At 42.0% G+C, this 27,492-nt stretch overlaps 1 protein-coding gene and 1 pseudogene across 3 annotated transcripts in view; one reads left to right on the top strand and one right to left on the bottom strand.

The window, feature by feature from the left end:
- Positions 1 to 2,459: 2,459 nt before the first annotated feature.
- si:dkey-175m17.7 lies at positions 2,460 to 15,632 on the bottom strand. 2 transcript variants are annotated; one of them, XM_046296318.1, is made up of 6 exons: positions 15,365 to 15,632; positions 14,413 to 14,464; positions 11,992 to 12,084; positions 8,593 to 10,769; positions 7,320 to 7,625; positions 2,460 to 3,400 (listed from the first exon to the last, which is right to left on the bottom strand). In XM_046296318.1, the coding sequence occupies exons 4-6, from the start codon at positions 10,751 to 10,753 to the stop codon at positions 3,135 to 3,137; spliced, it is 2,733 nt and encodes a 910-aa protein (XP_046152274.1). In that variant the 5' UTR covers positions 10,754 to 10,769; positions 11,992 to 12,084; positions 14,413 to 14,464; positions 15,365 to 15,632; the 3' UTR covers positions 2,460 to 3,134. The 2 variants fall into 2 exon arrangements, with proteins under 2 accessions (XP_046152274.1, XP_046152280.1); XM_046296324.1 differs by lacking the exon at positions 11,992 to 12,084.
- Positions 15,633 to 23,469: 7,837 nt separating this feature from the next.
- LOC124007740 overlaps positions 23,470 to 27,492 on the top strand; it is a 30,814-nt pseudogene continuing 26,791 nt past the window's right edge. Inside the window, exon 1 of the transcript XR_006833999.1 lies at positions 23,470 to 24,779. The product of XR_006833999.1 is annotated as a serine/threonine-protein kinase MARK2-like (transcript). The remainder of the gene's footprint in view (positions 24,780 to 27,492) is intronic.

The following is a 27,492-nucleotide window of genomic DNA, read 5'->3' on the forward strand; positions in this document are numbered from 1 at the left end:
ACCTCAAAGTCCTCAGTTTGGCAATCAAAGGATTTCATTGAATAAGTCTAATATAAATCAACTGCTTTAAAAACGCATTGTTTAAAAAAAAACATTACAAAATAAAATAATTATCTAGGCCATAAACGAAAGGAAGACAAGTTGACAAGGATTGTCTCTCTGCCGCCTTTATCTTATATTTCAAGTCTGATTTTCATTACTACTGTATCTTTCCCAATTACAAGAAATGATCAAGGGTATTTTCTATTTTCCCTCTTTTTCCTCGACTTCCTTCTCAGTAATGTGATACATTATAATACATACATGTATATAATGTATATTCTTTAAGTTAAAATATAAGCAGTAACATAAACAACACAAAATATATGACAAACCACATCAATAAAAATAAATACTCTGTACTTGTATATATGTAATAGTAAACATGTTCAGGAGAAATTTTCCACAAACAAGGAGGCCACTCAAAGAACAAAATCTTGGTGCAGTTTTGTGTCTTAATTAAAGCACACACTTTGCAGTGTTCATCTTTTTATATCTTTCCAACCATTGTCTGTTGGAAAGACAACATAGATAGATCCATGACTAAGTTCTGTTCAATAATAGTCTGCTGAATCTGTTCAGTGTTGTCTGTGTATTGTTGCTCTTGACCATCCCTCTATTGGCACCAGATCTGGTTTCATTCATTGAGTTGTAGGTTTCTGGTTTCACCCCATTTTCCTAAGAATTGGCACGATTAAACCTCGGTCACTCCTCCACCAGCCACAAGCTGCTCTATTGCACAACTCCCAAGATACAGTGTATATATATATATATATATATATATATATATATATATATATATATATATACACAGTGGGGGAAAAAGTATTTAGTCAGCCACCAATTGTGCAAGGTCTCCCACTTAAAAACATGAGAGAGGCCTGTAATTTTCATCATAGGTACACTTAAACTACGACAGACAAAATGAGAAAAGAAATCCAGAAAATCACATTGTAGGAATTTTTATGAATTTATTTGCAAATTATGGTGGAAAATAAGTATTTGGTCACCTACAAACAAACAAGATTTCTGGCTCTCACAGACCTGTAACTTCTTCTTTAAGAGGCTCCTCTGTCCTCCACTCGTTATCTGTATTAATGGCACCTGTTTGAACTTGTTATCAGTAATAAAAACACCTGTCCACAACCTCAAACAGTCACACTCCAAACTCCACTATGGCCAAGACCAAAGAGCTGTCAAAGGACACCAGAAACAAAATTGTAGACCTGCACCAGGCTGGGAAGACTGAATCTGCAATAGGTAAGCAGCTTGGTTTGAAGAAATCAACTGTGGGTGCAATTATTAGGAAATGGAAGACATACAAGACCAATGAATAATCTCCCTCGATCTGGGGCTCCACGCAAGATCTCACCCCGTGGGGTCAAAATGATCACAAGTGAGCAAACGGTGGGCAAAAATCCCAGAACCACACGGGGGGACCTAGTGAATGACCTGCAGAGAGCTGGGACCAAAGTAACAAAGCCTACCATCAGCAACACACTACGCAGCCAGGGACTCATATCCTGCAGTGCCAGACGTGTCCCCCTGCTTAAGCCAGTACATGTCCAGGCCCGTCTGAAGTTTTCTAGAGAGCCTTTTGATGATCCAGAAGAAGATTGGGAGAATGTCATATGGTCAGATGAAACCAAAATATAACTTTTTGGTAAAAACTCATCTCGTCGTGTTTGGAGGACAAAGAATGTTGAGTTGCATCCAAAAAACACCATACCTACTGTGAAGCATGGGGATGGAAACATCATGCTTTGGGGCTGTTTTTCTGCAAATGTACCAGGACGACTGATCTGTGTAAAGGAAAGAATGAATGGAGCCATGTATCGTGAGATTTTGAGTGAAAACCTCCTTCCATCAGTAAGGGTATTGAAGATGAAACGTGGCTGGGTCTTTCAGCTTGACAATGATCCCAAACACACCGCCCGGGCAACGAAGGAGTGGCTTTGTAAGAAGCATTTCAAGGTCCTGGAGTGGCCTAGCCAGTCACCAGATATCAACCCCATAGAAAATCTTTGGAGGGAGTTGAAAGTCTGTGTTGCATAGCAACAGCCCCAAAACATCACTGCTCTAGAGGAGATCTGCATGGAGGAATGGGCCAAAATACCAGCAACAGTGTGTGGAAACCTTGTGAAGACTTACAGAAAACGTTTGACCTCTGTCATTGCCAACAAAGGGTATGTAACAAAGTATTGAGATAAACTTTTGTTATTGACCAAATACTTATATTCCACCATAATTTGCAAATAAATAAATTAAAAATCCTACAATGTGATTTTCTGGATTTTTTTTCTCATTTTGTCTGTCATAGTTGAAGTGTACCTATGATGAAAATTACAGGCCTCTCTCATCTTTTTAAGTGGGAGAACTAGCACAATTGGTGGCTGACTAAATACTTTTTTGTCCCACTGTATGTATATATATTTATATATTTAATTTTTAAATGTTATTTAGACATTTCCGACCCAGTGGGGAAGAATATAAATAAACCAACAATATGGTAAGATCAGCTATCCTCTGGGCCACTTCAATTGAAACAACCAAACATATTGATAAATTGATAAAGTGCATTGGAATGCCCTCTCTGGGGCTATGGATAGTGTTTGCTGTCATAGCTGAATGGTGGGGTGTCACTGTAGTTGTTTCTATTCTGGTTCTGCATGCATTATGGATTTTGTAAATGACAGCCTTGAGTCAGACCAGGACTCATTGCACTTCCTTAACTTCTGTAATGCTCTAATGCTCTATACCACAAGCATCACATGAGCCATCTGATTACAGTGGATCATGGTAAATAATGATATCTAAGCATTATATAAAAACTTGCCACATAATTACAAATGGTATTGGATGAGGATTAGGTTGACCAAAAATGGGACTATTTATGAGTTAACCAATCAAATGATTTATTCTATAATATCTAGAAAGTGCACAATTTCAATATTTTATTCTTAATCTATGCCAATAGGGACATTCTGTCAATCAGCATTCTCCTCTTTGTTGCTCTACCTTTAGTTTCTCCTTCACAAAACTATGGCTGGCCCAATGCTGGTTTCCTCCTCCCCTCCATTCCTCGTATCCCGCTGTCAGACCTGGGTCTCCAGGCCGCTGAGTTTGGGGGTCAGGATGCGAGGAGTGACCCCGGAGTTGAGGTCCCTCTCAAACTCCAGTAGCTGACCCATGAAGTTGAGGTTGGGAGACACCACAGGACGACGGCCACGCACATACTTGTAGGCATCAGTCATGGTCATAAGGGTGTGCTTCATCAGGTAGGCGATGACGATGGTTGCCGAACGGGACACGCCCGCTTGACAGTGAATCAACACTCCTCGCCCACTCTGGTGAGCCTCCTCTGTGGATGAAAATAGGTGGCTATCAGATTCCTGTCAAGGATGATCACTGGAATTCATCTATTCCACAGCTTTTTCTGGATCTGACTCTCCAGTACTCCCATCTTCCCTTTTGATCCATTTATAGCTTCCTAAATGTCTCTCCAGTCAAAAACTTTGAAATCAGAGAACGAGATCAAAGGAAATATTTCACATAGAAATCATCATGATCCTCTCCTTATCTCAGTGCTAAAATACTTCTAAGCTCAGAGAGATAAAGACTGAAAGACAGGAACTGGGAGAGTGGGTGAGTTAGAAAATGAAGGTAGATCAGGGGTGTCAAACATATGGCCCACGGGCCGGATCCGGTCCAGCAAGGGGGTCCAATCTGGCCAGCGGGTGTTTTGATTTTGATTTTATTTTTATCTACAGTTTATACATGTACAGTGTCTTCAGAAAGTATTCACACCCCTTGACTTATTGCACATTTTGTTGTGTTAGACAGAATTCAAAATAAAAAAATAAAATAAAATAAAAAAGTCAATGCTTTGCAGAAGCACCTTTGGCAGCGATTACAGCTGTGAGTCTTTTTGGGTAAGTCTCTAAGAGATTTCCACACCTGGATTGTGCAACATTTGCCCATTGTTCTTTTAAAAATGATTCAAGTTCTGTCAAATTGGTTGTTGATCATTGTTAGACAACCATTTTCAGGTCTTGTCATAGATTTTCAAGTAGATTTAAGTCGATACTGTAACTGGCCACTCGGGAACATTCACTCTCTTCTTGATAAGCAACTCCAGAGTGGGTTTTTAGCCATTTTTTATAGGTTAATATCCTGCTGACATGTGAATTCATTGATTACAAGCATACTCATAACATGATACAGCCACTATGCTTGAAAATATGGAAATTGGTACCCAGCAATGTGCTGTATTGGATTTGCCCCAAGCATAACACCTTATATTCAGGACAAAAAGTGAATTGCTTTGCAACATTTTTTTATTGCCTTGTTGCAAACAGGATGCATGTTTTGGGATATTTTTTTATTCTGTACAGGCTTCTTTCTTTTCACTCTATCACTTAGGTTTGTATTATTCTGGAGTAGATACAATGTTATTGATCCATCTTCAGTTTTCTCCTATCACAACAATTAAACTCTGTAATTGTTTTAAAATCACCATTGGCCTCATGGTGAAATCCCTGAGCGATTTCCTTCCTCTACGGCAACTGAGTTAGGAAAGACACCTGTATCTTTGTCGTGACAGCGTGTATTTATACACCACCTAAAGTGTAATTAATAACTTCATCATGCTCAAAGGGATATTCAATGTCTGCTTTTTTACTTCTACCAATAGGTGCCCTTCTTTGTGTGGCATTGGTAAACCTCCCTGGTCTGAGGTAGTCATTAAAAAAATCACGTTTAACACTATTATTGCACACAGAGTGAGTCTATACAACTTATTATGTGACTTGTTAAGCAACTTATACTCCTGAACTTTAGGGTTGCCATAACAAAGGTGTTGAATACTTATTGACCCTACAGATATACATTTTTTATTAATTTCAAAAAATGTAGAAAAACATAACTGTACTTTGACATTATCGGGTATTGTGCGTTGGCCGGTGATAAAAAAAAGTTTCAATTTAATAAATGTTTAATTCTGGCTGTAGCACAACAAAATGTGTGTGTTGGGGGGGGACGGACGGACACACAATATACTTTAAAATGACTAAAACCAAATGGAAACTTTGTAGAAATTATAATGGACCCTACAATACAAATCAAATCAAATGTTATTTGTCACATACACATGGTTAGCAGATGTTAATGCGAGTGAAGTTAAAAGTTTGTGCTTCTAGTTCCGACAGTGCAGTAATATCTAACAATTAATCTAACAATTCCCCAACAACTACCTAATACACACAAATCTAAAGGGGTGAACAAGAATATGTACATATAAATACAGTTGAAGTCGGAAGTTTACATACACCTTAGCCAAATACATTTAAATTCAGTTTTTCACAATGGCTGACATTTAATCCTAGTAAAAAGTCCCTGTTTTAGGTCAGTTAGGATCAACACTTTATTTTAAGAATGTGAAATGTCAGAATAATGGTAGAGAAAATTATTTATTTCAGATTATACTTCTTTCATCACATTCCCCAGTGTTTCAGAAGTTTACATACACTCAATTAGTATTTGGTAGTGTAACGGATGTGAAACGCTAGCTTAGTTAGCGGCGGTGAAACTAGCGTTTCAATCGGTGACGTCACTTGCTCTGAGACCTTGAAGTAGTAGTTCCCCTTGCTCTGCAAGGGCCGCGGCTTTTGTTGTGGAGCAATGGGTAACGATGCTTCGTGGGTGACTGTTGTTGATGTGTGCAGAGGGTCCCTGGTTCGCGCCCGGGTATGGGCGAGTGGACGGTCTAAAGATTTACTGCCTTTAAATTGTTTAACTTGGGTCAAACGTTTCGGGTATCCTTCCACAAGCTTCCCACAATAAGTTGGGTGAATTTTGGCCCATTCCTCCTGACAGAGCTGGTGTAAATGAGTCTGGTTTCTAGGCCTCCTTGCTCGCACATGCTTTTTCAGTTCTGCCCACAGTTCTGGCCACTCCAATACCTTGACTTTGTTGTTCTTAAGTTATTTTGCCACAACTTTAGAAGTATGCTTGGGGTCATTGTCCACTTGGAAGACCCATTTGCGAACAAGCTTTAACTTCTTGACTGATGTCTTGAAATGTTGCTTCAATATATCCACATAATTTTACTTAGATGATGCCATCTATTTCACCCCCACAACATGATGCTGCCACCCCTGTGCTTCATGGTTGGGATGGTGTTCTTCGGCTTGCAAGCCTCCCCCTTTTTCCTCCAAACATTACGATGGTCATTACGGCCAAACAGTTATATTTTTGTTTCATCAGACCAGTGGACATTTCTCCAAAAAGTACGATCTTTGTCCCCATGTGCAGTTGCCAATCGTAGTCTGGCTTTTTTATGGCAGTTTTGGAGCAGTGGCTTCTTCCTTGCTAAGCGGCCTTTCAGGATATGTCGATATCGGACTCGTTTTACTGTGGACATAGATACTTTTGTACCTGTTTCCTCCAGCATCTTCACAAGGTCCTTTGCTGTTGTTCTGGGATTGATTTGCACTTTTTGCACCATAGTACGTTCATCTCTAGAAGACAGAACGTGTCTCCGTCCTGAGCGGTATGACGGGTGCATGGTCCCATGGTGTTTATACTTGCGTATTATTGTTTCTACAGATGAATGTGGTTCCTTCAGGTGTTTGGAAATTGCTCCCAAGGATGAACCAGACTTGTGGAAGTCTACAATTTGTTTTCTGAGGTCTTGGCTGATTTATTTTGATTTTCCCATGATGACAAGCAAAGAGGCACTGAGTTTGAAGGTAGGCCTTGAAATACAACCACAGGTACACCACCAATTGACTAAAATGATGTAAATTAGCCCATCAGAAGCGTCTAAAGCCATGACATCATTTTCTGGATTTTTCCAAGCTGTTTAAAGGCACAGTCAACTTAGTGTATGTAAACGTCTGACCCACTGGAATTGTGATACAGTGAATTATAAGTTAAATAATCTGTCTGTAAAGAATTGTTGGAAAAATTACTTGTGTCATGCACAAAGTAGATGTCCTAACCGACTTGCCAAAACTATAGTTTGTTAACAAGAAATTTGTGGAGTGATTGAAAAACTAGTTTTAATGACTCAACCTAAGTGTATGTAAACTTCCGACTGCAACTGTATATGGATGAGCGATGGCGACACAGTTTCTTGATTGTGTCAGGCTTGCTAATAATCACCGAAATGAAAGGTAGACAGTCAGGGAGCATAGACAATTCCCAAAACTATGGATAGAAGACCAGTCCCTGGGGCAAAATGAGTTTGACACCCCTTAGGTAGATACTGCTCAACTCACCGATGAACTCAAACACCTCCTCAAAGTACTGTCGTAGGTTCTGCTTGCTGTTGTCGGTAGCCGGTAGTCGTTTGTAGCGTACCAGGCCGGAGCCGAGGTGGTAGAGGGGCAGGTGTGTGGTGACGTTGACTACGTAGCCGATGTTGAGTCGCAGCAGCAGGTCCAGGTCCTGGGCATCCCTCTCGTTGCCCAGGAAGAGGAATGGTAGGATGGGGCTGACCACCGCATTCTCCACGTCAGGGGTCATCCCATTCTCATCTGACAGGGAAGCCGGTAGCGAGGAGGAGAGCGGCAGAGTGAGGTGCACTGGGAGAGGACAACACAATGCAGTGAGAGATTGCTGTTAGAAAGGACAATTTCATTTGATTTGGATCACTGACAGGCATTCACCCTGAAGTATACCAGAGTTAGACACAGAGAAAATAAATCAAGCATCATGATAGAAAGAGTTATGAAGAGATGTGTGAATGACGGAGAGACAATGAAAGTGTACAATATATCTCATTTATGTTTTTTTTGAGTAGGAGTATCATTGAAATTCACTTTACTCCTGCAGAGCAAAGAAGTTTGCAGCTCTGAGGAACTGCTAATGCTTTCATCATTTCATACATGTTCTCCAAACATGAGGGAAACATTCAGATATGAAAAAGCTTCTGAAACTTGTGATTCTTTATTCTATACTCTATGTCATCAACAGATCCGGCAGTCACTTAACAGAGTGGAGGAGGCTACAGTTATGTAACTATTAAGAAAAGAGAGTACATCATATCTTTTGGGGCTTTGTCATTTAAATGAGAACAGCTTAATCTCCCACTGACAGGGTTCAGTGTCAGCGACTCAATTTCACCAAAATTGTTTTAATTAATTCAGCTATTCTAATCTCCCGCTCTGATCAGCTCTCTTTGCATTCCAATCACCATCCCTCCATTTTGCTCCTCTCTGTCTCTTTTTACGGTGGAGCCCAGGCTATAATTAAGTCATTATCCCTGGGATCCTTTTAAACAACCAACATGTTAGAATAACATATAAAATGAGATTGGCAGGAAAAGAAGTAGATTTCAAAGATAGGCGAGGGAAGCATGGAGAAAGAGAGACAGTCAGGAGAATAAGAATAGGATGAAAGAGATTTTCTCCCTAAAATGGTAATTTATGCAGTCAGACAGTAAAGCTGGTCTCTCAATTGGGAATTATGTTTCTGTAACTATCTCTGCCAAAAATCTGCAGAAGTATAGCCTAAGAGACTGAAACAAAAACCAGTGTATGACACCCTTACCTCTGCCGCTCTCTTCATCCTGCTCTCTGTTGAGTGAGTTGAGGACCAGGTGAAGGGACTGGGCGGAGGGGAGGGAATGGCGTCCGTCTGCATCTCTCTGTCTGGGTTTGGGTTTGAGGAGAGTGCTGGGAGCTGACGGTGGGGGTGAGAAGGAGGGAGGGGATTGGGGAGAGGGGGTGCAGGGGGAAGGGGTGCGAGGGTATGTAATATTGCCTTCCTGCCCCATGCCATCCACCTTGCCTGACTCCCCACCTTTGTTCCAGAGCCTCTTTAGGGAGTCCTGGTCTGGATCTCGCCCAGGCCCAGACCCAATAAAATCTAGGACGGCCATCTTGCCCTGCTGAAGCCGGCGTCGGCCAGCGTGGTCTGTTATCTGATTCCGGGTGAACTCCAATAGGTTCCTACAGTCCAGGGTGACAGGGCTGGTTCCGTTGCTGCTGTTTTGGTTCTGACCCACACTTGTCTTCCCCGCTCCCATCCCCATCCCTGCACAGCTCTGCTGGTTCTGTTGGGTTTTAGACCCGGTCATCTTTTTCGCCAGCTCCTCAGGCCAGATTGTGCGCACGCTGTAATCATCATCATCAGCGGGGAATACTCCCATGGGGGGCCCTGCCCCTACACCCCTGCCCATACCAGGGGGCTTGCCGCCCCGACGGGGGTTGAAGGTGACAACTATAGGGTCGCTGCTACAATAGCTGCAGGTAGAGCTGCCGGCCTGACTGGCTTTGGGGTTGCAGCCACTCACACAACTCTGTAAGGCTCGCAGCGGGGCTGAGGAGGATAGTGGGGTACAGGGCAGGCATCCCCCCACCAGTTTTTTGCGGAATGCAGCAGGACTCTCAAAGGCGCCAGCCTCCCCGGAGCAGGAGGCACATCGCAGGGGTCTGAGCAAGCCCGTGCGGCAGTCCGACACAGTGCTGTTGGAGGATGAGGTGTTGGTGGTGGAGGCTGTGGACAAACATCCCCCAAGAGTTCTTAATCCCATTGCTGCGCCACCTCTGTGGTTCACACCTACAACCCCGTGGCTGTGGCCACAGGAGAAAGAGGAAGACGGACTCCCCCCACCCCTCTGGCAGCCAGCAGAACGTCCCCTGGCCCCCCTGCAGCGGACCAGCTTCCAGCAGCCACAGCTGAAGGGATGGGAGAAGTCGATGGTACAGGTGTGGTCTGGGCTGGGGAAACCTCCACGGGAGGAACAGGGGGAGAGGGGTAGGCCGTGGAGGATCTGAGGACGATGGTCCCTGCCGCGGGATGGACGAGACTGGTTGAGGGGTTGCTGAAACGAGGTAGGAGCACGGGGGTGGTGGGAGGGAGGGGGGGCAGGGTAGTGGGAGTTTAGAACAGCGGCATGGGGCACAGGGACAGAGTTGTGGTGGCCAGGTAGGCTGTGGGGGTTGGGGTTTTGATGGACAGGTCCCAGTTTGGAATTCTCTTTGTTACCCACGTAGGGCACTTCCCGGGCACCTCTGGGGGGGAAGCTGGCAGAGCAGACTTTGGAGGACACGTTCTGTACCTTCTCTCTTCTGGACTTGGACTGCTGTCTCTGAGATGGGACAAACTCTAAGACTCCTCCCGGGGACACAGACAGATTATTCTGATGGTGACTGCCTGGTGAGGCTTGTCTCTGGTTCTGTGGGTGGTTTTGGAGTTGCTGCACTGCTCCTCCAGGCTTCCCTGATGTTCCTCCAGTGTTTTTCTCCCCGTATCCTGGATCCAAGCGCAACGAAACCCTTTTTTGGCCCCCCTTCACACTCCCACTGCGAACTAAAGAGTTGCTGTGCCCCCCTCCTTTTGTTCCTTTGTTCACAGATAACTTGATGTCGATCGTATGTGTGTGTTGATGTGGACTAGGGCCAAGAGTCACTGTCCCGTTGCTGTGACAGTGGCTAGGGGTGTGTCTGGTACCCTCTGAGACAATGGCCTTGTCGACCTTGGTTTTCTGCAGATGGGATGATGATCTGCGCTTGCATTCCAAAGACAGTGAGTTCGAGGAGGGAGGATTGGGGTAGGACTGAGGAGGGTGGGGATGAGAAGGGTGGGAGAGAAGTTTGTTGCTATGGGCTGTTATATGGGAGTGGGGCTGTGGGGAGGACCCAGGTAGGGCCAAGTTTTTAGGGCGCTGAATAACCACTATGCGCTCGTCAAGAGGGAGTGGAGGCATCTGGGTTTACGCAAAGCTGTGTGTGTGTGTAAGAGATAGGGGAGAAAGAAACAGAGAAACAATGTCAAGATTGTATTCAGATAACATTTTTAAATGACTGTTGGCATCATTACATTTTTTGAATTTGAAGCCACATTTACATCACATCTGTCCTACGCCAGAGTAATGACCAGTGGAACAAGCAAACTATGTAACTACCTTGCAACAGACTAGGTATGGAGTATGGTGTTATGGACAATTCCCACATTTTATCTTGCTTTTGGTTTAATCTTGAACAAAACACTCTTTGGCCAATACTATGAGACAGTCTCTATACATACCTAGTGAACAAGGTATTTACATGTGTTATTCCCTTATAGATAACACATAATAAAGCCATTTAATGTAAATTGTTGCAGAGTTCGAATTCAAGAAGAACACATCCCCGTGACTATTACTTGACTACTGCTGCCAACCACCGTAGTGAACGATCAGAAGAATATGCGAAGCATATTTAATATACATATATAATCCATTGGATTTGGAAAGAAATACAGCAAAAACACACAGTCATGAAATCAAAACCAAAAGACCAAAATACAGCCTTTATGGTTTTGTCAAAACAGAGACCACTGTTTTAAGAACATTTTGTTGAAATTGAAGTTAGCTCAATCGAATGGTTGAAGAAATGAGGTAGAACCAAATAAACAGACAAATATATCTCCCTGTTAGAGAAGGCCCTTTACCATAGCAAAACAGACTAGAGAGCTGGCTGTTACTGCCACAGGCACTGAATGACCATCGATGTACGTGTCGTAACCTATAAATAAGCACTTCGTCATGAAATACTTGAATAAAGACTGGAGAAGAGATGACATTTTGGGCAAAGCTTTAGATATTGTATTATCATTATCATGTGATTCTACCCTTTAAATAAAGACAGTAAAATTGATGCCTAATTCTCATTGGTACTAAAGACTTTTGTCATCTACTAAGCGCAACTTACGATGACAAAACCCATTAATGAGCTTTTTTTTGTTGCATTAAAGAAGATTCTCTGGGACAGGGCAGTACAGAGAGATAACGAGCGAGAGAAAGGTTGGGAGAGAAATAGAGAGACGGGAGGACAGCGAGATAAAGACAGAATATGACGTGACAGGGTAGACCACAGACTAGACAGGAGGAAGATACATGGCAAAAGGCACTAATGATTATTCACTCCCAAGCAACACACATAGTGACCCATAGACAAAGCACACCATGCTTGCGTTTTTCCACACGCATACGTCCACGCACAGAGCTTGGTGATGGCATCCTCATCTTTTTCCCTTTTTCAGCCTTGCCTTCGTAGCCTGTGGTGGAGGGGGGGGGCGGGGTTACATTGACCCAGTTTTGTCATGGTGGAAGTCAACATCACTCTGATCACTTTTCACTCACACATTGTAAACACCTCATCAGCACATAAATGAACACAGTGTAGCGGTGTATTGGTCCTTTTGAATCATACTGTCAAAAGATCAGTCAGACCAAAAACACAGTGCAAATCACAAAAACATACTTAAGCAAATGCTTGCAGCAAAGCAATGCATTGTCATCAGCATCATTGTTCATTGGTGCCATTCTGACCATTACTGTCACCAAATCTCCAATTGCAGCCAGTAGTCCTACATACATTGTGTGAAAGGAATGTGGAGGCTTGATAAAGGGCGTAAAAGTAATGTTTTTGCTACAGAATAAGAACATAGGCTTAGATACAACGCTTCGGGTGTGCAGAAGACTGACTTCCACCCGCTATACCATTATGTGATCATTGTCACGGCGATAGAATGGCTAGAACATTTTTGAAATTCTGTCCCTGAATGTCACAAATGTGAATGTAGAGAGGTGACCTGATGATTAGTCTCAGTCTGAAGTAGAGGACCATGTTGGACTCACAAGGCACTGTCTGTCTCTTTAGCATCTTTCACCACATACAGTGCATTCAGAAAGTATTCAGACCCCTTCCCTTTTTCCACATTTTGTTACATTTTGTTACTCTTTGTCATTCTTGATGTTTATTTAACTTCATTGGAGTCCACCTGTGGAAAAATTATATTGACTGGACATGATTTGGGAAGGCACACACCTGTCCTTATAAGGTCCCACAGTTGACAGTGCATGTCAGAGCAAAAACCAAGCCATGAGGTCGAAGGAATTGTCCGTAGAGCTCTGAGGCAGGATAGTGTCAAGGCAGTGACCTGGGGAAGGGTACCAAAACATTTCTGCAGCATTGAAGGTCCCCAAGAGCACAGTGGTCGCCATCATTCTTAAATGAAAGAAGTTTGGAACCAACACAACTCTTCCTAGAGCTGGCCGCCCGGTCAAACAGAGCAATCGTGGGAGAAGGGCCTTGGTCAGGGAAGTGACCAAGAACTCGATGGTCACTATGACAGAGTTCCAGAATGATAACCATCTCTGCAGCACTCCACCAATCAGGACTTTATGGTAGAGTGGCCAGACCATTGGTCATCCTTGAGATGTTTCTACAACTTAATTGGAGGCCACCTGTGGTAAATTAAATTGATTGGATATGATTTGGAAAGGCACACAGCTGTCAAATATAGGGTCCCACAGTTGACAGTTGTCCGTAGAGTTCAGAGAAAGGATTGTGTAGAGGCACAGATCTGGCGAAGGGTACTAAAACATTTTTGCTTCATTGAAGGTCCCCATGAACACAGTGATCTCCATCATTCCTTAAATGGAAGAAGTTTGAAACCACCCATCCAAACTATGCAATTGGGGGATAAGGGCTTTGGTCAGAGAGTTGACCAAGAACCAGATGGATACTCTGACAGAGCTCCATTGTTCCTCTGTGGAGATGGGGGAAAATTCCAGAAGAACAACCATCTCTGCAGCACTCCACCAATCAGGCCAGTCTGATGAAACCAAGATTGAACTCTTTGGCCTGAATGCCAATCGTCATGCCTGGAGGAAAACTGGCACCATCTCTACGGTGAAGCATGGTGGTGGCAGCATCATGCTGTGGGGATGTTTTTCAGCGGCAGTGACCGGGAGACTAATCAGGATTGAGGGAAAGATGAACGGAGCAAAGTACAGAGAGATCCTTGATGAAAACCTGCTCCAGAGCGCTCAGGACCTTAGACTGGGGTGAAGGTTCACCTTCCAATAGGACAACGACTCTAAGCACACAGCCAAGACAACACAGGAATGGTTTCGGGAGACGTGTCTGAATGTCCTTGAGTGGCCAGGCAGAGCCCGGACTCAAAACATTTCTAACATCTCTGGAGAGACCTGAAACTATCTGTGCATCAAGGGCTGTAATCGCTGCCCAAGGTGCTTCAACAAAGTACTGAGTAAAGGGTCTGAATATTTATGTAAATGTGATATTTCTGGGAGTTTTTTTGTAATAAATTCGCTAAATAATCTAAAAACTAGTTTTTTCTTTGTTATTATGGTGTGTAGATTGATGAAGTGGAAAAAAACAATTTAATCAACTTTAGAATAAGGCTGTAACGTAACAAAATGTGGAAAAAGTCAAGGGGTCTGAATACTTTCAGAATGCACTGTATCATCTGTTATGGCACATCAGTCTACTGCTGAAATTATATCAAATTGTGAGGCCTATTTGAAGCCTTCCGTGACCTCTGGTCACCTATCTACTCATTCACACAAAGACCTACCTGCAACACTATTTATCCCGGTTTGCTGTGGACAAATAACGGCATGCTGCGCCTGCAAGGTAAGGAGAATAATAACAACGGGCATTGGTGAAAAAAACATACTAAATTGACTGCTAATAACAGAGGAAGACAATAACTTAAATAAGGTGAAATCACAAGAGAGTGAAATTATTTTGCGCATTGTCGCACATCATTATGCTTAGGGTCCCATCTCTCTGTAGATGGCAGGGAAGAAGATGAAGTCTCCTCTCATCTCCATGAGCGGCGTTTGCCCTTTGTTCGCATATAGGATATAGATATGCTGAAATGATTAGACCTAGGCTATATAAAAATAGCCAAAATTAGAATACATACTAGTATTGAATAGTGACTTGCAAAAACGCACATCATGTAAATAATTAATAAGAAAACCATGCAAATATATATATATATATATATATATATATATATAAGAAATAATGGTTATGGCCTTGTAGCATGTATGTCCCACAACTCCAGCATTAGGCCATGGAAAATGAATCATCATCATCCATTATCACTTTCACTCTCTACAGTCCTGATAAATAATATTACTTATTTTGGCAAAAACTGTAGAGATTGAGGGTTGGTGGTATTATCCTCTGCTGGGCAGTTCATAAGTAATGAAGGTGAATTTAATCAAATTGATTCGTAGTGTCGCGTCAAATGGATTACATAGCGTCCGGTGTCTCAGGAAAGGGAAAACTAGTTTGAGGACATCACTGTTCTTAGGAGTCTAGTCTGTGAGACCAGGCTGCATCCTAACGTATTGGCGTGTTTCTTATATGCATAAGTGTGTAACACGTAGCCATAGTGCTGGATCCTCATGTGTCAACAATAGCCTATAATATTCAGAGTAATTGTATATCAGACATGAGTCTTGTTCTTCAGGATACTTTACGCCTGGTAAAAGGTTTAAAATAAACTCACTTACGTTAGGATTGACAATTCCGTTGTATCTTCATGCTCTCCGTGTAATATAATTATTTACATTGTCATTGATGTTGTCCAGACATCTCTTTGGTTAACGGTATCCTCTTCTACACTGGAGGACCTATCACATTTTGCGGATCCGTTTTCCGTGCGAGAATAAGCTTGCATATAAAAATAGAGGACCTACGACACTAAGCATCTATTATTGATAACAAAAAATAAAAAAATATCACCACTATAAAAAGTGTCAGTGCTTGGGCATGTGTCAATGTGCTCTCGGCTGTATATGTGAATGAGAGCGAGGAAGACACTAAGACAGGCGGTGCTGTATGGAGGTGGGGTCTGTGGTCTGTGCAGTGGATGACATCATTCCAGACCAATGGCAAGAAAAATGTTTTAAGGCAGCCAGCAAATTAAGCGTCGTTTTAAGCACGTGTGCAGTATAAAGTGGTATTCTCCAATGTCATTCGACGGGGTGGGAGGCAGGCCTATTACAAGCCAGTGTTGTGCTGAAATTATGTAACGGTGAAAGCTTGAATAAAATCGATTGTGTCATTGTAGTTATAGAACTAGAACATTTCGTTTCAGCCATTGTTCAACCTCTTCTTGACCTAGCCTACATAACCTACAAATAAGGTCTGTGTCTATCAGACACAAATACACACACACATACAACATGGTGTTTTTATTTTTTAACGATATACAGTCAGGTCCCAAATTGTTGGCACCCTTGAAAAAGATGAGCAAAAAAGACTATAAAATATTACAAATACGGAGCTATATTTTTAGCACAAAAAAAGCACAATAATATTATTTTATACTAATACAATTGCTCAGAGAAAGAGATTTTGTTTTAACAAGTGATACTATTTTTAAAAAAAATATATATATATATATATATATGGGTCAAAATGATTGGCACCCATGTTTCAATACATCAGCTTGCGAGGATAACGGTTCTGAGCCTTTAACATTTTTTAAATGATATTGGAGAACACATTGGGAGGGATCTTAGACCATTCCTCCATACACAATCTGTCCAGATCCTTGATATCCTTCGTATGCGCTTATGGACTGCCCTCTTCAGTTCAAACCTGTTTTTCCAATGGGGTTCAAGTCCGGAGACTGAGATGGCCATTGCAAGATGATGATTTTGTGGTCAATTAACTATTTCTTTATGAATTGTTGTGTGTGCTTTGGGTTATTGTCTTGCTGGTAGATCCACTAACAGAGGCAACCACGTTTTTGGCTAAAATGTCCTGGTACTGGGTAAAGTTCATGATGCCTTTGACCTTAACAAAGGCCCCAGGACCAGTGGAAGCAAAATAGTTCCATAACATCAAAGAAGGTTGCCTAAATACCCGTTGTATTCGGCGCATGTGACAAATAAACTTTGATTTGATTTGATCCACCACCATATTTTACAGTATGTATGGGGTTCTTTTCTGCTTATGCATCCTTTCTTCGATGCCAAACCCACCACTGGAGTGCGTGGCCAAAGAGCTCAATTTTCATGTCATCTGACCATAGCACCGGTTCCAATTCAAGTACCAGTGCCATTTAGCAAACTCCAGGTGTTTACACTTGTTGGATGACATTTTTAAAAGAAGAGCTCTTTGGCCATGCACACCAGTGGTGGGTTTGGCGTCAAAATAAGGACACATAGGCAGAAAATAACCCCATTCAGACAAAATATTGATGTCATCCCTCATTATGAAGAACACTGTTCATGTCTCTCTCTCTCTCTCTCTGTGTGTGTAAGAGAGAGAGACAGAGAGAGAACAAGAGAGAGAGTGAGGGGGTGGGGACATGTGAGAGTCATTTATAATGAAGTCTGACAACTTTAGTCAGCACAATGATGTCATGATCTTGACTACACAGGCATAGCCTACATGATTCTATGAGTTGTTGAACTTTGTGTTACAACACTAACTCACACCTGAAAAATGATGTCATTAATTTCAGCCCCAAGCTTCAGAAATAATGCCTTCGGAAAGTATTTAGGCTTTTTCCCCAAAAATGTAACTTACAGCCTTATTCTAAAATGGATTAAATCGTTTTTTTTTCATGCATTAATCTACATACAATATCTCATAACAACAAAGCCAAAACAGGTTTATAGAATGTTTGCTAACTTGTAAAAAATATCACATTTACATAAGTATTAAGACCCATTACTCAGTACTTTGTTGAAGCACCTTTGGCAGCGATTACATCCTCTAGTCTTCTTGGGTATGACACTACAAGCTTGGCACACATGTATTTGGGGAGTTTATCCCATTCTTCCCTGCGGATCATCTCAAGCTCTGTCAGGTTGGATGGGGAGCGTTGCTGCAAAGCTTTTTTTTAGGTATCTGCAGAGATGTTCGATCGGGTTCAAGTAGGGCTCTGGCTGGGCCACTCAAGGACATTCAGACACTTGTCCCGAAGCCACTCCTGTGTTGTCCCATTGGAAGGTGAACCTTCGCCCCAGTCTGAGGTCCTGAGAGCTCTGGAGCAGGTTTTCATCAAGGATCCCTCTGTACTTTACTCCGTTCATCTTTCCCTCGATCCTGACTAGACTCCCAGTGCCTGCCACTGAAAAACATCCCCACAGCATGATGGTTGCCACCACCATGCTTTACCTTAGGGATGGTGCCAGCTTTCCTCCAGACATGACGCTTGGCAATCTTGGTTTCATCAGACCAGAGAATCTTGTTTCTCATGGTCCGAGAGTCTTTAGGTGCCTTTTGGCAAACTCCAAGCGGGCTGTCATGTGCCTTTTACTGAGGAGTGACTTCCGCCTGGCCATTCTACCATACAGGCATGATCGGTGGAGTACTGCAGAGATGTTTGTCCTTCTGGAAGGTTCTCCCATCTCCACGGAGGAACTCTAGAGCCCTGTCAGACCGACCATCGGATTCTTGGTCACCTCCCTGACAAAGGCCCTTCTCTCCCGATTGATCAGTTTGGCCGGGCGGCCAGCTCTAGGAAGGGTCTTGGTGGTACCAAACTTCTTCCATTTAAGAATGATGGAGGCCACTGTGTTTTTGGGGATCTTCAACACTGCATACATTTTTTGGTACCCTTCCCCAGATCTGTGCCTTGACACAATCCTGTCTCAGAGCTCTACGGACAATTTATTTGACCTCATGGCTTGGTTTTTGCTCTGACATGCATTGTCAACTGTGGAACCTTATAGAGACAGGTGTGTGTCTTTCCAAATCTTGTCCAATCAATTGTATTTACCACAGGTGGACTCCAATCAAGTTGTAGAAACATTTCAAGGATGATCTACGGAAACCGGATACACCTGAGCTGAATTTCGAGTCTCATAGCAAAGGGTTTGAATATGTATTACTTTAATTTTTAAAAATACATTTTCAAAAATGTCTAAAAAAACTGTTTTAGCTTTGTCATTATGGGGTATTGTGTGTAGATTGCTGATATTTGTTTTTTGTAATCCATTTTAGAAGACTTTAACGTAACAAAATGTGAAAAAAAGTGTTTCGGGAGGCACTGTAGGTCAACTTGTCGGCTAGTAAAAGCATGAAATGCTGTTATTTTAAGCAGTAACCAACAGAGGGCAGCAAAAACGAGTAAATATCTGTGTTAGGGTTTCAAGATGAATTGGGGCCCTGCAATGATGTGTTTACAGTGCCTTCAGAAAGTATTCATACCCCTTGACTTACTGCACATTTTGTTGTATTACAGCCAGAATTCAAAATGGATTAAATGTTTTTTTTCTTCTCACCCTTCTACACACAATACTCTAAAATGACAAAGTGAAAACACATTTTTGCAAATGTAGTATTGAAAATGAAATACAGGAATATTAACATGAGTCAATACTTTGTAGAAGGACCTTTGGCAGTGATTACAGCTGTGAGTCTTTTGGGGTAAGTCTCTTAGAACATTGCACTCCTGGATTGTACAATATTTGCCCATTATTCTTCAAGCTCTGTCAAGTTGATTGGTGAACATTGCTCAACAGCCAATGTGACGACCCTCCCACTCTGTCTGCCATATTCTGTCTTTGTTCTTGTTTCCTTATTAGGATGCCGGTGGGCGGAGTTGGGAGGGTCGTCAGCTTCATGGGAACACCTGGGCCCGGTGTCTCCCAGGATAAATAGACCTCTTCCACATTCATGGAGGAGACTCTCTCCATGCAGACACCTTTGTAGATTGTGTTGTGGTTCTTGGTGGCCTTTTGTTTGTTTGCTTTGGCACCTTTCAACACCCTGCATTATCACATTCATGCATGCAAAACACTCACACTACTGATTACTGATTACACACACCATTGTATATTTTCCTTAGTTGCTTTAGTTAATAAATATATATTTTGTTATGCCTTATCTCCGTTGTCTCCCTTTTGTTACGGGCTTTGAGCCGGTTTGTGACACCATTTTCAAGTCTTTCCATAGATTTTCAACCCTATTTAAGTCCAAACTGTAACTAGGCCACTCAGAAACATTCAATGTCATTTTGGTAAGCAACTCCAATGTAGATTTGGCCTTCTGTTTTAGGTTATTGTCCTGCTGAAAAGTTAGTCTCCCCATGTCTGGAAAGCAAACTGAACCAGGTTTTCCTCTAGGATATCGCCTGTGCATATTCAGTTTATTTTATTTATTTTTTAAACTCCCTAATCCTTACCGATGATAAGCATACCCATAACATGATGCAGCCACCACCACGCTTGAAAATATAGTGGTACGCAATGTGTTGGACTTGCCCCAAACATAATGCTTTGTATTCAGGACAAAAAGCTCATTTCTTTGCCACATTTTTTTGCCATATTACTTTAGTGCCTTGTTGCAAACAGGATGCATATTTTTATTCTGTTCCTTCTTTTCACGCTGTCAATTACGTTAGTATTGTGGAGTAACTACAATTTTGTAGATCCATCCTCAGTTCTCACATCACAACCATTAAACTCCAACCATTTTAAAATCCCCATTGGCCTCATGGTGAAATCCCTGAGCAGTTACCTTCCTCTCCAGCAACTGAGTTAGGAAGGGCACCTGTATCTTTGTGGTGACTGAGTGTATTGATACATCATCCAAAGCCTAATTAGTTACTTCACCATGCTCAAATGGATATTCAGCATCTACTTGTACTTTATTTACACATCTACCAATCGTGTCCTTCTTTGCAGGACTTTGAAAAAACCTCCCTGGTCTTTGTGGTGGAATCGGTTGTTGAAATTCACTACTTGATCGAGGGACCTTACAGATAATCAATCGTATGTGTCGGGTACAGAGATGGGGTAGTCATTCAAACATGTAATGATTCCATTCAACTTAAGTGATTTGTTAAGCACATTTTTACTCCTGAACTAATTTAGGCTTGACCTAAAGTAGTTGAATACTTGCCTCAAGCATTTCAGCCTTTTCATATTTTTTCTAACATTCTCTACAAACAAAATTCCACTTACATTATGGGGTAGTGTCTAGATCAGTAACAAAAAAACACAATTGAATCAAATTTAAATTCAGTGCAGAAGTAATGGTTTATGAATACAGTGCCTTCGGAAAGTATTCAGACCCCTTGACTTTTTCCACTTCGTTAGGTTACAGACTTATTCTAAAATTAATTAAGTAATCCCCCCCCCCCATCTACACACAATACCCTATGACAAAGCAAAAAACTGAAATATCATATTTACATAAGTATTCAGACCCTGTGCTCAGTACTTTGTTGAAGCAACTTTGGCAGTGATTACAGAATCAAGTCTTCTTGGGTATGACACTACAAGCTTGACACACCTGTATTTGGGGAGTTTCTCCCATTCTTCCCTCTCAAGCTCTGTCAGGTTGGATGGGGAGCGTCGCTGCAGAGCTATTTTCAGGTCTCTTCAGAGATTTTTGATCGGGTTCAAGTCCGGGCTCTGGCTAGGCCCTCAAGGACATTCAGAAACTTGTCCTGAAGACACTCCATTGTCTTGGTTGTGTGCTTAGGGTCGTTGTCCTGTTGGAAGGTGAATCTTTTACTCAGTCTGAGGTCCTGAGCAGGTTTTCATCAAGGATCACTCTGTACTTTGCTCCGTTCATCTTTCCCTCGATCCTGACTAGTATTCCAGTCCCTGCCGCTGAAAAAGGTCCCCACACTATGATGCTGCCACCACCATGCTTCACCTTAAGGATGGTGCCAGATTTCCTCCAGATGTAACACTTGGCATTCAGGCCAACACATTCAATCTTGGTTTCAGCAGATCAGAACATCTTGTTTCTCATGGTCTGACAGTCCTTTAGGTGTCTTTTGGCAAACTCCAATTGGGCGGTCACGTGCCTTTTACTGAGGAGTGGCCAGATACCATAAAGGCCTGATTGGTGGAGTGCTGCAGAGATGGTTGTTCTTCTGGAAGGTTCTTCCATCTCCACAGAGGAACTTCAGAGCTATGTCAGAGTAACCAAGGCCCTTCTCCCCCGATTGCTCTGTTTGGCCAGACGGCCAGCTCTAGGAAGAGTCTCTGTGGTTCCAAACTTCACCACTTAAGAATGATAGAGACCACTGTGTTCTTGGGGACTTTCAATGATGCTGACCAAATGTTCTGGTACCCTTCCCCTTATCTGTGCCTCACCACAATCCTGTTTTGGCACTCTACGGACAATTCCTTTGACCTCTTGGATTTTTTTTTTTTTTTGCTCTGATGTGCACTGTCAACTGTGGGACCTTATATAGACAGGTGTGTGCCTTTCCAAATCATGTCCAATCAATTGAATTTACCACAGGTGGAATCCAATCAAGTTGTAGAAACATCTCAAGGATGATCAATGGAAACAGGATGCACCTGAGCAAAATGTTTAGTTTCATAGCAAAGGGTCTGAGAAATTATGTGAAGGTATCTTTTTTTAAAAATGTTTTTAATTTTCTAAAAACCTGGTTTACTTTGTCATCATGGGGTATTGTGTGTAGATTGCTGAGGATATTTTTTTATTCAATCAATTTTAGAATAAGTCCTTTCTAAAGGCACTGTACATGTACATCATTGGGCCCTAACCTTGTGTAGTTTCAGAATGTGATTTGTTCAATTTACAAATTGATTCCTGAGGTACCCAATGGAGGGTGCTCGGTGTAGAAATGTTTTACTTTTTCGGTGGGAGCTCACATTGAGGAGGAGCCCTGATTTGATATGGGGATGCCCACGTCTCCCCTGTTATTTGAATGATGAGCTTGGATGAACATTTAACATAAGTGGGTTCGGGGCTGTTTCTTGAGGGCCTGAGGCTTTAATTGGGACAGAAGATTTAAGGTATTGCAGATAGAAAATTAACTGTCAGTTGCAATAGAACCTTGTTTCCTTAGCCTGGTCCCAGATCTGTTTGTGCTATATTTCCACTCCTGGCCATGCAAAACATGTTTTAGCATTAGCTCTCGTTTACACAAGAGAGGGGGCCTCTTGGGTTCTCAATTGAAACATGGACAATGGCTTGGCCAATGTGTACAACAGTACCGACGCTCTTTTTAAATAATCATTGCTTTGCGGTACTGTTTTGGTAACCTTGTCATTGAGGGGGAAAAAAGTCAAATACACGTTTTTTTCTATTTGTTTTACACTGGTCCCACAGGTTATGGCTAGTTTACAGAAGAGAGGTGCCCACCTGTTCTAATTAGCTATTTAGCGTCTCGGAACACCTGTGTGTAACGGAAGACTGAATGGTGTTATAACAGAAAAGGACTGGCTGGAACTGTGTTAAAACAGTACGTGCATATTTTGCTGTGATATGAAAGTAGAGGGCCTTACGTTTATAAAACTGTATTGCAATTGAGTGTCGATTCAGATGGAATATTTGCCTGTCAGAGCACCTCTTAACATAAGGGCCTTGGACGTTAAAAGAGTAGACTAGCCTTTAGCACATCTTGGGCTAATTTGCCATATGACACGGTGTAACGTCAGCATAAACAGAGATTGGTACCCAGGCTAATGTTTTATATTAGTGGCTTCTTATTTCCTCCAACCACACTGAAAAATCGGTACGCCACTGTCTGTTTAATACAATTCGTGGAGGTGACAGATTAACATAATTCAAATTTGAATGGCTAGTCTGAAATCAAGTCAGACTTTCTTAGATCTAAAATAATCGGATGAGTAAAAAAAAAAAATCCACCTAGACACCTTGTAGGTTCCACCATATTGCTTACACCCATCAGATATTGCGGTAAATGTGTAGCTAGCTATGGTTAGTGTTTGATTTCACACTGGGTTGTTTGGCCAGCTGGAAAATAATCCGCGTAGGCGCAGTCGAAACCTGGGGGGCGCTTAAACTCTAGTTGGTCTATAGCCCACCCGAGATTCAGCAAATTGAGCATAGCGCGGAGGGACAAACTCGGAATTAAACTTGATTACATATGTCGCTTTAGCTAGTTATTCTGATGTTCAAACCTGCTAGTGTAGACAGCGAGCTACAATTTATATACCACATTTATAAAAGCAAGACCAAAGACGCACCGAGCGAGCTAACTTACTGGCCAAGTAACATGGCAAGCTAACGTATGTAGCTGGTCAGGAAGAATACAGGACGTTGCGGTTGTTTTGCTCGTGTACCATTTTAGCTAACCGGCTAGTCGGCAGTTCATTTTCAGTTTAACTCGCGGATTCGTACCTCTGCCGTGGAGGGAAACTGGCCTACGCTATCTAGCAATCTAGAGTTGGCAAAGCCAGCTCGCTGATAACGTTCTCATTACAACGGAGGGTCGATAGTGTATTATAGTTAATTATATTTAACTAGAGAGCGTTTTTTTATCCCTCTAAAGAGGACGTTTGGACTGCTGCTATCGGCGTGGCCAAAGTTTCGTAGAATCCCCGGATTAGATTTGACCGTCTACTTGTGGGAACAAACCTAGCTTTGGCTCGTATAGCCCTCTAACTTGACAGCTCATCCTTCCACTGCACAGCTCCGTGTGTAACTGGCAGACCACTTTTCTCCATTGAGTGGAATAGGCGTACCAATGTAAGATAGCTTGTGAATGCAGGGTTACCTTTTCACGTGAATAGCTGTTATTTCAGATACTTGTGAATCCAGAACTTTGAACAGTACTTATATTCTATTGATAGGTAGCTAACTACTAACGTTATATTCCTACTACCTGGACTAGGTATGGTATTTCATTGACGATTGAGTAACTTCAGCTAGCTGGATAGCTAGCTAGTTAGCTAGCTAGAACTTTAGCTCGCTAGCTAACTAGCTAGTTTAATTACTCCTAGCTAGCTAACGTTAGCCCCGAGCTAAGGCTACGTATGAATAACTTTTTGATAAGTTGGCTAGCTAACTAAATTAGCTACACAAACAATATAGTCCCCAGTTCAGCAATAACAAACACGGAGGACAGATGTACAGTGAGTTTTGAGATTCTGTTAAGAAGTTACCCCCCGAAAATCTGTTAAGATGTCAACCCGGACGCCATTATTAACAATTGAACATTCGTCAAACCAGGTAAGCCAACTGCAGTTGCGGTATATCAGACAGTTTTTAGGTAGCTAATTTAGCTAGCCTGAGCTAGTTAACCTAAACCACATAAACCCTCTTTCTTTTCCTAGCCCTCAGGCTTGCTATCTTCCTAACTTGGCTACCTTACCAATCACATTGTTTGTGGCTAGGAGGTATTGCATGGTGTAGATTTTTTATTTGAATTTTTTTTAATAGATATTTAGCTAGCGATGATTAAATAACGTTAGAGGGCTAATAGCCTAACTAGTTAGGAAACATTATTGTAACCAGGTTTAGACACTTTTTTTAAAACTCACTTTTCCATGTTTTCTTCAAATAGTGTCAAAAGGAGCAGATGTAATCTCTAACATTAATGTCTACACATAATATATCAATCATGTTTACTTTTATATTTTTGACAACTTTATAGGTCTTCCCCTTTTCCTGTATGCCCCCACATTGTTTGTGACTTTGTCTAACTCGTCAACAGATCATTCACTGCCAGTAAGTCAAGTTGTAGGCCCAACTAGATATTGCCACTTCTACAACTGTTTAGAGTGTGAGCTGCATCCTCTGCCATCTTGTTTGTGTTAGCCAGAAGCTCGTGTCTGAACTGGAATGGGGGATTCCATCATACAAATTGCCTGAGAGTGTCCTAAATATACTTTAGTAGGAATAGCTCAAATCAGGTGTAAGTAGAGGACAGCATAATTTACATTTGTGCTTTTGAGGAGCAACTCTGTCATGAACACACATCTGCTTGCAGTGAAGGCTGGCTCTCATTACTGACATGAATGTTTTAGTCAATAATGACATTATGAAACAATTGTCTATTCAAATCACAAATTGCTGATTTTTCTACATGGGTAGCAGAGAAGTTGACGCATTCCATTGTAGTGAAAATACCCTAACTTGCACATGCTACTAATTCCAAGGTTTTGTTTGCCACTGGATTTGGCTGAAGCAAGGAGTGGTACCCTGCCCAGCTTGTTTGATTACAGACTGCTGTTGACCAGGGACTCAATGTTCTTCTTACCCCAGTTTCTCTGTTCGTTAAAACCAGCATTTCCAGTTGAGCTGGGCGTAGGATATGTGTGAAGGCCAAGGGGAGTGCTTCTTTTCTCCACTTTGGACAGATTAGTATTATTTGTATGCACGCACATCTGTCAGTTTCCCTGTGTGAGTACTTATACATTTTAGCAGAGGCTAATATCCAGAGTGACATACAGGTGCAATTCGGGGTTAAGTGCCTTGCTCAAGGGGACATTGGAAGATTTTTCACCTAGTCAACTCAGGGATTCTAACCAGCAACCTTTTGGTTACTGGCCCAATACTCTTGACCGCTAGGCTACCTGCCTCCCACTTTCTCCTGCATCTGTTAGTAATTATGGTTCTGGATATGGCATCATATGATTGGTCAATGAAAGATGAAGAGAATATTTATCCATCTGGTTGTAGGCCTATTGAAAACAATTAGGTTTTTACTATCTGGTTTCAGTGACAGTGTCTTTGTTTTTACCAGCCCTTAGTGATCTTGGTTTCTCCCTGTGGTCTTTCTGTCATGACCTAACCCCAATCATATACTTGTGGGTATTAATAGCTCACATAGGCAGGGGTGGGATGATTTTAAAAGCTTGTGTAAACACTATTTTTCTTCGACCTCTGTTTAAAATTATCATTAGGTTTCTTGTCTGAAAGGATTCATCACTATCGAGTATTCCTTTTATTTCTCAGCTTTGTAGCTTGTGCTGTCTACTCGGAGGAAAAAGTCGACAGATGTTTAGTTCTGCTACGTATTTTTACATTTAGGCTTACTAATTCATGTATTCTCTTACAACATAGGCTACCTGTCTTTATCTATACTGAACAAAAATGTAAATGCAACCATTTTAGAGTTAAAGTGTGTATATATATATATAAGGAAATTGGTCAATTGAAATAAATTCATTAGGCCCTAATCTATGGATTTCACATGGGCCCAATCACTGGGGAGCCAGGCCCAGCCAATCAGAATGAGTCCGTCCACCACCCCAGATGATCCCCACAGGTGAAGAACCTGGATGTGGACATCCTGGGCTGGCGTGGTTACATGTGCGATTGTGAGGCTTGGTTGGATGTACTATCAAATTCTCTAAAATGACAGAGGCGGCTTATGGTAGAGAAATGAACAGTAAATTCTCTGCGACCAGCTTTGTGGACATTCCTGCAGCCAACATGCCAATTGCACACTCCGTCAACTTGAGACATCTGTGGCATTTTGTTGTGTGACGGAACTGCACATTTTAGTGGTCTTTTATTGTCCCCAGCACAAGATGCATCTGTATAAAGATCATGCTGTTTAATCAGCTTCTTGATATGCCACACCTGTCAGGTGGATGGATTATCTTGGCAAAGGAGAAATGCTCAGTAACAAGGATGTAAACAAGTTTGTGCACAAAATTTGAGAGAAATAAGCTTGTTTTGCGTATGGAACATTTCTGTGATCTTTTATTTCACCTCATGAAACATGGGACCAACATTTTACATGTTGTTTGTATTTTTGTTCAGTATAGAATATATAAAACCAGAGCCCCAGTGGTGTGTTTTCCTCCAGTGCAGTGCAGGTCTATGTGATTGTGCAAGCCTATGGTTGTGGTCCTTTTTCATTTTAGCAGCTTGAGATGTGCTCAATTATAATTAAAGACTAAACAAAACTGGGTTGCAATTGACTTTTCTCTCC

Source organism: Oncorhynchus gorbuscha, linkage group LG02 (genome assembly GCF_021184085.1).
Source record: "Oncorhynchus gorbuscha isolate QuinsamMale2020 ecotype Even-year linkage group LG02, OgorEven_v1.0, whole genome shotgun sequence".
Taxonomy (NCBI): Eukaryota; Metazoa; Chordata; class Actinopteri; order Salmoniformes; family Salmonidae; genus Oncorhynchus; species Oncorhynchus gorbuscha.

Excerpts from the sequence above, each read along its gene's own strand:
- si:dkey-175m17.7 (XM_046296324.1), bottom strand. The coding sequence starts at position 10,753 with ATGCCTCCACTCCCTCTTGACGAGCGCATAGTGGTTATTCAGCGCCCT. Across the intron at positions 7,626-8,592 it reads GGATGAAGAGAGCGGCAGAG|TGCACCTCACTCTGCCGCTC; the intron begins GTAAGGGTGTCA and ends GTCCTCTCCCAG. Across the intron at positions 3,401-7,319 it reads GGAGGTGTTTGAGTTCATCG|AGGAGGCTCACCAGAGTGGG; the intron begins GTGAGTTGAGCA and ends TTTCATCCACAG.